At 42.1% G+C, this 11,410-nt stretch overlaps 1 protein-coding gene across 1 annotated transcript in view; it reads right to left on the reverse strand.

The window, feature by feature from the left end:
- ehd4 (EH-domain containing 4) overlaps positions 1 to 11,410 on the reverse strand; it is a 31,666-nt gene that overhangs the window by 18,597 nt on the left and 1,659 nt on the right. Inside the window, exons 2-3 of the mRNA XM_037796276.1 lie at positions 5,374 to 5,550; positions 1,361 to 1,458 (exon numbers count right to left, since the gene is read on the reverse strand). Coding sequence (XP_037652204.1) covers positions 1,361 to 1,458; positions 5,374 to 5,550 — 275 coding nt within the window. The remainder of the gene's footprint in view (positions 1 to 1,360; positions 1,459 to 5,373; positions 5,551 to 11,410) is intronic.

Consider the following 11,410-nt stretch of genomic DNA (forward strand, 5'->3'; position numbering starts at 1 on the left):
CAAGCATTTGGCGAGTTCTTCTGTTATTATCTCTGTTAGAATAGTTTATTATTGAAGAAGAGAAGAACATCCACAGCTGATCATTACAAACTGATCCACACGTCGTGTAAATAGAAACTAAACGGATTCAAATACTCTGTAAAAAGCTTTCACACTTCCTGCCTCCTCATTCTAAATGTTTCGCTTCCCTCCGCAAGAAATCTGCGTTAGAACATCCAGCTGTCATTGACTCCCAGATCTCTGCTGACTCTCATTCACCAGGTTTGTAACAACTTTCTCCTCGGCAGCAGATGGATCTTCCTCCTGGGAGCTTCGGTTTTATACCTCCTCATCACCGAGCAAAACCCCGAAGAGTTCAAGTCTCTGAAGCCACAACCAGGAGGAACCCCTTCCTGCAGGCTCTAAGAGGACCAGCAGTTGTAGTACGAATGGAACCGCGTCCACGTGACCGGTACAACCCCAGCAGCTGTCCACGGACGCCGATTACATTATTATAAACCTCCCTGATAGCTGCTGGTTGTCGGTCAGTTTCTCTGGTTTCAGATCTGCATTTATAAACTGTTGTGGTTGAAGATCAGCAGCAGGGATTCATCAGAGGAAACAAAACAGGAAGTGAGAGAAAGAAAGAAAGTTTTACTGTGACATTTATCAGTAAACAGAGAGTCCAGCTGATGGGAAAGTCTTTACTTTAGAGTGTCAGCATGACAACATAACATCGCAAAAGAGTGCCTGAAAAGCGATGAAGCATAAACATGATTTATTTATTTATTTATTAACATTTTAGATTTTCCCAGTGAGATATTAATGAGTTTATAGAGAGACTCTGCTGCTGTAAACATTACTGTTGCCGCTCTAGACACAACATTTAGCCTAGTTATATTCAAAATATTCAATTATAATCCTATTCAGAATTTAAAGACAACAAGTCTCACATAGGGAATATATAACTCATATGCACACTTTAATATTTATTAATCTATTGCAAGTCATATCGTCGTCGCAATATTGAACGATGTTATTTCACATTGCAGATTTTCCTCATATCATAAAGGTCTATGACATTTTGACCTGATGGTGGCGCTATAGAGGAGAAGTCAGAGGAGGAAGTTATTACTGTGACCTCTGACCTCTGCTGCCTGTACGTTTAACCTGTAACTGATGAATGAATGAATGAATGAATGAATGAATGAATGAATGAGGAGGCGTTTGGCTCCCAGCAGGCCGACGGCTCTCTGACTTCATACAATATGAGGAAGTGAAAGAATCTCAAGGACGATTATGCAACAACACACACGGACCAACAGCTTAGTCAGCTAACACACACACACACACACACACACACACACACAGAGGTCATTACCTCTGCTGATGCGTTGTTTCTCTCCAGACAGGATACCAGGCGTGTCGATGATGCTGATGCTCTGGAGAACCTGATTGGGCATCTGAGAGCAGATGAACCTGGACACACAGAGAGACGTTTTCCTTCAGCTCTACATGATCTAACGTTGTGGACTGAACACCTTTTGATTTAGTTAGAGGTTCTCAATCTTTCTTCCACCGCGGACTCTTATATTGAGTATATACTGGGGTTTCCCCTCATGTTCGTCTCTTAGAGATATTAGACACGTATTAAAGGTATTTACAGATTCTAAGAGTTTTAGATTTGTTAGATTATAACATAATCTATGAACTATTATACCAACCCAGTCGTCAGAAGAAATGTTGGTATTGTGCGTTTCTGCAAACTAAGGGATACGTTGAGTGTCGACGTTTCTGAACCAAAAAAAAATAAATGTCATAAATACATTTTATATCAACCTCGTATCGCAATTGCAGAAACGCACAATGATACGTGGTTAACGTTGTGAAACGATTCGTTAGGTTTACTACTTGATTAAGGGTAGAAAAACATTATGGTTCATGTTAAAATAATAACGTAACATAACCTAACAATGTCACCTAACAATGTAACTTAACACAACTTAACAACGTAACCTAACAATATAACTTAACGCAACTTAACAACATATCTAAACAACGTAACCTAACAACCCAACTAAACAACGTAACCTAACAATGTAACTTAACGCAACTTAACAACATAACTAAACAACGTAACCTAACAACGCAACTAAACAACGTAACCTAACAATGTAACTTAACGCAACTTAACGTAACTAAACAACGTAACCTAACAACATAACCTAACAACGTAACCTAACAACCCAACTAAACAATGTAACCTAACAATGTAACTTAACGCAACTTAACAACATAACTAAACAACGTAACCTAACAACGCAACTAAACAACGTAACCTAACAATGTAACTTAACGCAACTTAACAACGTAACTAAACAACGTAACCTAACAACATAACCTAACAACGTAACCTAACAACCCAACTAAACAACGTAACCTAACAATGTAACTTAACGCAACTTAACAACATAACTAAACAACGTAACCTAACAACGCAACTAAACAACGTAACCTAACAATGTAACTTAACGCAACTTAACAACGCAACTAAACAACGTAACCTAACAATGTAACTTAACGCAACTTAACAAAGTAACTGAACAACGTAACCTAACAACGCAACTAAACAACATAACCTAACAACGTAACTAAACAACGTAACCTAACAACGCAACTAAACAACGCAACTAAACAACGTAACCTAACAACCTAACCTAACAACGTAACTAAACAACGTAACCTAACAACGCAACTAAACAACGTAACCTAACAACATAACTAAACAACGTAACCTAACAACGCAACTAAACAACGTAACCTAACAACGTAACCTAACAACGTAACTAAACAACGTAACCTAACAACGCAACTAAACAACGTAACCTAACAACATAACTAAACAACGTAACCTAACAACGCAACTAAACAACGTAACCTAACAACGTAACCTAGCAACGTAACTAAACAACGTAACCTAACAACGTAACATGACAACATTACGTAACAACATAAAAGTATCAACATAACGTAACAACATAAAAGTATCAACATAACGTAACAACGTATCTTAACAAGGTAACTTAATAACATAACTAAAGAATGTAACCTAACAACGTAACGCAACAACGTAACACAACAACGTAACACAACAACGTAACCTAACAACCTAACCTAACAACGTAACCTAACAACGTAACATGACAACATTACGTAACAACATAACGTATCAACATAACGTAACAACGTATCTTAACAAGGTAACTTAACAAGGTAACTTAATAACATAACTAAACAACGTAACCCAACAACGTAACCTAACAATGTAATGCAACAACGTAACGCAACAACATAACGCAACAATGTAACGCAACAATGTAACGCAACAACGTAACGCAACAACGTAACCTAACAACGTAACCTAACAACGTAACCTAACAACGTAACGCAACAACGTAACCTAACAACGTAACCTAACAACGTAACATGACAACATTACATAACAACATAATGTATCAACATAACGTATCAACATAACGTATCAACATTACGTAACAACATTACGTATCAACATTACGTAACAACATAACGTAACAACGTATCTTAACAAGGTAACTCAATAACATAACTAAACAACGGAACCCAACAACGGAATGAAACAACGGAACTAAACAACGGAACTAAACAACGGAACTAAACAACGGAACGCAACAACGGAACCTAACAACGGAACTCAGCAAAGGAACCTAACAACGTAACACCAACACACAGCTAGCTTGTAATCCTTCTTTTATTCGTACATGGACACATTTAGAGCACTAACAGTCTCACCAGGAGAAGTCCATCTATTTATTTATTTTAAAGGATTTAAATAAACTTTGTTTCATTTTTATTTGGGTATTAATAAACCTGGCCGTGTTTGTGTGTGTGTGTGTGTGTGTGTGTGTGTGGGTGTGTGTGTGTGTGCGAGAGCGTGAGTGTGTGTGTGTGTGTGTGTGTGTGTGTGTGTGTGAGAGACCTCCCTGTCACCTCGTCATAAATATAAAGTTAAATTTAGTCGACAAAACAAAACCGCCGCGCCGACGCGTGGTGACGCACACACACTTCCCCCTGGAAACAATAAGTTATTGTGGTTCCTCCATCACACCGGGACGAGGTGGGATTCCTGGTTAACGGAATGCCTCGACCACGCACCAACACACACACACACACACACACACACACATCAACACACAGTTCAAAGGTCCACTGTCCCTCCACTTCCTGCTGCCACTCTTAGAAATATTTCAGGACAGAGGAAATACGTTTGGACCGGAGTGTTTTTAGCTAAATTTAAACCCTCGCTGCGAGCTGAGTGTGTGTGTGTGTGTGTGTGTGTGTGTGTGTGTGTGTGTGTGTGTGTGTGTTTACATGTCAGTCAGGACTGGAGAGGTCATTTCCCGGGTTGTGAATGTTTTGAGGAAAGTAGCGACAGAAGTGTGAAGAGCTGCCAGGATCCGAGTGTGTGTGGAGAGAGATCGGTCCAAAGACGGAGTCAGGAGGTTTATTCAGCTGCGACTAACAACAATTTGATCCGATATTCTGACTTATTGTGATTGTTGTGAACTTTTTTACCACTAGACCAACGGAAAAAGTGAAATCATCCACTTCTAGGGACTTTAACTTTGTAAAATCTCTAAATGAATCCAGTAAGAATGTTTGATTTTCATCATGTATGTAGTCAGAGACGTCCTGAAGTCAAATATATCAGGATCATTGTCAGGAATTATTTATTATCCAGCAACCCAGAAATCAAAGAATAAAGACATTTCCCTCACAGATTAGTGGTGTTTTCTTTTTAATTTATAATGTTTTATACTTCTGGTGAATATAATCCATCAATCTTATTTCCATAGATGTATTTAGTATCTACAGTTCCCTTTGTTAACACCTTATTTTGAAAAGCGGACGTAGTCCCACGTGTCTACTTCCTCTAACTTCTCCAAGGTGGTCTCTAGCTCTCCCGTCAGCTCCGTTCTCCTTCCTGCTAACTTTTGATCACTTTTTTTCAGATATTTTGGGACATATTTCAGACGTTTTTCTGACACATTTTGGACTTTTGTTTGAACTTATCTTCGGACATACTTTTGTGTTTTTTCGGCTTTTTTCAGCTTTTGTTCGAACTTATTTTCTGACATATTTTGGCCTTTTTTTTAGAATATCAGTCATTGTTTCTGGACTATATCTGTCATTGTTTTGTTTTGTTAATTGATTTCCAATAATAAATATATACATACATTTGCATAAAGCAGCATATTTGTCCTCTCCCATGTTGATAAGAGGATTAAATACTGGACTAATCTCCCTTTAAGGTTCATTATGAACAAAACGTGATTGACATTTTGGTGTGTTTACCTGTTCAGGAAGGAGTTTCCGAACGCGTTGAGCTTCCTGAAGGGCTTCTTGGGGTCGACCACCAGGGCGTTGCCGGGGATGACGCCCTCATTCTCGCCGTACATCACGGCGATGAAGCCGTCGGTGGTCGGCTCCGGACCGATCCGCATCCCCGGAAAATCCTGCTCCAACAGGTACCTGAGAAAAGAGAGAGAGAGAGAGAGAGAGAGAGAGAGAGAGAGAGAGAGAGAGAGAGAGAGAGAGAGAGAGAGAGAGAGAGACAGAGAGAGAGAGAGAGAGAGAGAGACAGAGAGAGAGACAGAGAGAGAGACAGAGAGAGAGAGAGAGAGACAGAGAGAGAGAGACAGAGAGAGACAGAGAGAGAGAGAGAGACAGAGAGAGACAGAGAGACAGAGAGAGAGAGACAGAGAGAGAGACAGAGAGAGAGAGAGAGACAGAGAGAGAGAGACAGAGAGAGAGACAGAGAGAGAGAGAGACAGAGAGAGAGAGACAGAGAGAGAGACAGAGAGAGAGACAGAGAGAGAGAGAGAGAGACAGAGAGAGAGAGACAGAGAGAGACAGAGAGAGAGAGAGAGACAGAGAGAGACAGAGAGACAGAGAGAGAGAGACAGAGAGAGAGAGAGACAGAGAGAGAGAGAGAGACAGAGAGAGAGAGAGAGAGAGAGAGAGACAGAGAGAGAGAGAGACAGAGAGAGAGACAGAGAGAGAGAGAGAGAGAGAGACAGAGAGAGAGACAGAGAGAGAGACAGAGAGAGAGAGAGAGAGACAGAGAGAGAGAGACAGAGAGAGACAGAGAGAGAGAGAGAGACAGAGAGAGACAGAGAGACAGAGAGAGAGAGACAGAGAGAGAGACAGAGAGAGAGAGAGAGACAGAGAGAGAGAGACAGAGAGAGAGAGAGACAGAGAGAGAGAGAGACAGAGAGAGAGAGACAGAGAGAGAGACAGAGAGAGAGACAGAGAGAGAGAGAGAGAGACAGAGAGAGAGAGACAGAGAGAGACAGAGAGAGAGAGAGAGACAGAGAGAGACAGAGAGACAGAGAGAGAGAGACAGAGAGAGAGAGAGACAGAGAGAGAGAGAGAGACAGAGAGAGAGAGAGAGAGAGAGAGAGACAGAGAGAGAGAGAGACAGAGAGAGAGAGAGAGAGAGAGAGAGATTTAGTTCTTTATCCGTGGTCACACTCCATTTCCCACGTATCCTTTCGTCTCCACATCGACCTCGCCGACCTCTCGCAGGGTTTCCCCTCGTCAGAGAAAAGTGAGAAAGAAAGGAAGAGATGGAAGATGGCAGCCGTGTCTCTGTCCTCTCACTTCCTGTTGTCGCAGCCACCATGGACATCAGAGAGAGAAACCACCACAGACAGAAACCATAATAATATTAATTATTATTATTATTAATTATTATTATTATTATTATTATTATTAATAATTATTTTTTATTATAATTATTAATATTACTATAATTATCATTATTATTAATTATTATAATTTTATTATAATTATTATTAACTCTGTTTACTGTCACACATCGATATGTTTCCACTGAGTTGCTGATCCAGCAGCATTTTCATTGTTGATTCCGCCATTTTGGACTGAAAGCGACTATCAGACGCCAGTAAAACGTCCGCCTACGAAGAGACGTACAAAAGGAAAACTACATTATTTCTATTCTATTGTCTTAACTTAACTGTCTCTACTGAAACGTCCTGTGTTGAACAATAAAAATATTATAAATATAATAAGTGTCTCTTTGCTTCTATACTCTGTTTGCATTAACAGGTGTTCGTCTTAATCCAGATCACAGTTTAATAAAACTTTATTGACAAAGCTCCAATCTGACAGTAGAAGAACACATGAATAAGGGATCAAAATGAGGGCAACAAAAAGGTGAAATCATAAAGTTTAAAAGAGTCGTACTGCAGATCTGGTTCATAAACATCCGTTACTACCGTCTACACGTGTGGACCAATCAGAGGCCACGCTGGAGGACCCGGACCCGCTAACTCTGCTGGTTTCACTTCACCTCCATAAGAAGAAGAAGAAGAACCAACGAAATATGTCGAGTCTGCAATTTACTGGCAACTTCCTCCCATTGCATTCTTCTCAGTTCCCATGATTCATAGCATTCCTCGGGGCAGGGTGGGGCCTCACGGTGGAACACACACACACACAACTAGTACTCTGCAGCTCGTGTTGGATGTAAACTGATTGCAGGTCAGTTCTGTTGGTCTGGTTTGCTGCCAAAACGAACGTCTGTTTGTACCCGATATGCACGCACGCGTGTGTGTGTGCGCGCGCGCACACACACACACACACACACACACACACACACACTGAGATAAGCTCAGTGAAGTGTAACAGCAGCGATGACCTCAGCTCTCAGTCAGAATGACCACGTTGATTTCTGTCCTTCCACAGAAAGAATCTCGCTGCAGAGACGTGAAGCTTGTTGATCAATAATCAATAATCCATCACAGTCCACATTCAGTCACCTCCGTCAGAGGTTCTCAATCTTTCTTCCACCAAGGACTCCTTACAAGATAGAGAATATACCGGGGATCCCCTCTTGTACGTCTCTTAGAGATATTAGACACGTAGTAAAGATATCTGGAGATTCTAAGAGTTATACATTTGTTGTATTAGAACGTACAGTAACGCAACAACGTAGCGTAACAACGTAGCGCAGCAACGTAGCGCAGCAACGTAACGCAACAACGTAACGCAATAATTTAACCTAACAACATAACTTCATAAATAAATAACAAGGCCCTTAGCAGACTTTCATACACAATATTACGTAACAACCTTAACAACGTAACGTAACAACGTAACGTAACAACGTAACGTAAAAATGTAACCTAACAACGTAACTTCATAAATAAATAACGCCCGTAGCAGACTTTCTTACGTAACATTACGTAACAACCTTAACGACGTAATGTAAAACAACGTTACAAAACAAGAGTAAAGTGAACGTTAACTTTTGGTTTCACACAAAACACGAACAGCGGTCTCTTGGGTGAAAGTGTAGATTTAAAAATTGTAATATTATTCGTCGGACTATGAAGCCTTTTGTATAAAAAAAAAAAAAAAGATAATTTAAAAGAATGAAAATGAAAACTTTTCACGGACCCCCTAGCAGAACACCACGGACCCTCTGGCAGAGCACCACGGACCCTCTGGCAGAGCACCACGGACCCCCTGGCAGAGCTCACGGACCCCCTGGCAGAGCACCACGGACCCCCTAGCAGCGCACCACGGACCCCTTGGTAGAGCACCACGGACCCCCTAGCAGCGCACCACGGACCCCTTGGTAGAGCACCATGGACCCCCTAGCAGCGCACCACGGATCCCTTGGTAGAGCACCATGGACCCCCTAGCAGAGCACCATGGACCCCCTGGCAGAGCTCACGGACCCCCTGGCAGATCACCATGGACCCCCTGGCAGAGCTCACGGACCCCCTGGCAGAGCACCACAGACCCCCTGGCAGAGCTCACGGACCCCCTGGCAGAGCACCACGGACCCCCTGGCAGAGCACCACGGACCCCCTAGCAGCGCACCACGGACCCCATGGTAGAGCACCACGGACCCCCTGGCAGAGCGCCAAGGACCCCCTAGCAGAGCACCATGGACCCCACTTTGAGAATCACTGACCTGCATATCAACATGTGGTTGTTCAGCAGAAACCACACTGGAACTGCTGCTGCGTTCAAGGACACTCTGATGAACAGAGTTTCTGAAGTCCCTTCCATACGACTCTATAACAAACTGTTAAATGTTTCGTTACATCATCTGTTTAATGTTGCTGTAACACAAGCAGCCGAACAACATTCAGTTTAAACTTAAAACCAGTTGTGATTTAGCAGAAGGTGTCGCCCTGCAGTCAGCCTGCTTCACACTGGATGTGGTTGTAACCGAGGCTGACGTAGCTCAGAGAGTCTGTGCAGGTCACAACTCGTCTCTGCTGTCGGTGATCCAGCTGAAAACTCACAGCACAGACGTGCAGCTCTGAGGACGACGGTCACCTGTAGCTCTGGCCGTCTATCCAGCAGGTATCGGGAGTTATCAGCAGCTTCAGACGACTGAGCACATCAAAACAAAGACGAACTGAAAAGCCAAATTCACCAAAAGACTTGAGTCATTTGTTTGACATCTTATATGAAGCTCTCACACGTGCATTTTTGTTGCTATGCAGGACAGCTTTAAATATGAAGATTTCCATATGAAGTCTGGCATTACCTGTTCTAACACTTCACTTTACAATGATATAAAACTGGAACCAGATAACTGTTGATGTATTTGCTTATTAAATCAACCCAACAATTAATCAATGATTGATTTCTTTTAATGAATTAATTGCGTAACAGACCCAACACCAGCAGCGGGCACAAACAAACAGTACCAGGAGGACACTTGCTTCATGTTTCATCTCCTGCTCGTCAGCTGAAGCCTCGCTCAGACTGACCTTCCGTCTAACTACATTACCCGGCCCTCGGCACCAAAACAGGATGTGATGTCACCGGCCTGATGGAGGTAATGAGGAAGCGGAGCGTTAATAGACAGAAGAGTGAGAGCGGTGGTGTAGAGTGGAGTCTGGTAGTGATGTCTAATGTCGCATTCACACCGAGAGCTAAGCAAATTTTCTGCCTCGCTTTACTCGCACGAGTTGAACCGCCGGGAATCATTTGTGTTCATTAACACTAGACGCCACCACTGCTGCTGCTTTGTACATGTCGTACGCCGCCGTGTCTGGGTTCATTACATCACCCGGCGTGTGATTTAATATAATATAATCAATAAACAGATCAAAATGATGCCGAAATAACTACATAATGATGCTGATTAGTAAAAAAAGTCTGAACTCATGCTTTGTCAGATCTGTTACCATGACGACAAGCAAACAACTTTAAAATGCTTGTTTTCTGAATGGAGTCTGGTTGGATCAGAGCCGGGCTATGCAGCTGCTCCATCAACACTCAACATGACGTCATCTAGAGACATTGTTGTCTGTGGTTTCCACACAGAGTTCGGTTCGGTCTCTGTACAGATATGATGTACTATCGTATGTATAAACAATGTACTAACGCGTGTTCGCGTCATTGGCATCGCCCGGCGCGAATTTGTGTCTATTCGCCTCTTTGCATCGACTTTATATGTAATCGCGCTGCGCAAAAAGTTGCGTTGCTCTTGGTGTGAACGCACCATTAGTGTGTGTACTCATGCAGGTCTTAGTGTGTGTGCGTGGGTCTGCATTACTGGGTTTGAGCCTGTGTGTGTGTGTGTCAGCAGTGTGTTGATCAGCTCTTTAACTCGTGACAACGTGCCAGCCTCCAGGATTTAAAAAAAAAGGGAGGTCATGAGTCCTACATGAAGCTTTTATGGATAAAAAAAAAAAAGAGTAGTAGACTTATGGTGTATTCACACCGAGAGCGAAGCGAACTGTTAGAGCACTTGCCATCCAGACTCCATTCAGAAAACAAGCAATTTAAAAGTTCCTTGCTTGTCGTCATGGTAACAGAACTGACAAAGCATGAATTCAGACTTTTTACTAATCAGCATCATTATGTAGTTATTTCAGCATCATTTTGATCCGTTTACAACAACGTCGCTGACGTATTTTTATGCCTAGATGACGTCATGTTGAGTGTTGATGAAGCAGCTGCATAGCCCAGCTCTGATCCATCCAGACTCCATTCAGAAAACAAGCATTTTAAAAGTTCCTTGCTTGTCGTCATGGTAACGGACCTGACAAAGCATGAATTCAGACTTTTTACTAATCAGCATCATTATGTAGTTATTTCGGCATCATTTTGATCAGTTTATTGATATTAAATCACAACACAATCTGTTTTATTTTGGGTTCATACCTCAGTAGAGACGTGTGTCTTGCTAGATACAGTCAGTGTGATGGCACTGTATGTGAATACAGCTCGCCGCCGGGTGATGTCATGAACCCAGACACGAGTAAAGTAAAAAAAAAAAGAGTAGTAGACTCATGGTGTGTTCACACCAAGAGCGAAGCGAACTGATCCATCCAAA

Source organism: Sebastes umbrosus, chromosome 16 (assembly GCF_015220745.1).
Source record: "Sebastes umbrosus isolate fSebUmb1 chromosome 16, fSebUmb1.pri, whole genome shotgun sequence".
NCBI classification, from domain to species: domain Eukaryota; kingdom Metazoa; phylum Chordata; class Actinopteri; order Perciformes; family Sebastidae; genus Sebastes; species Sebastes umbrosus.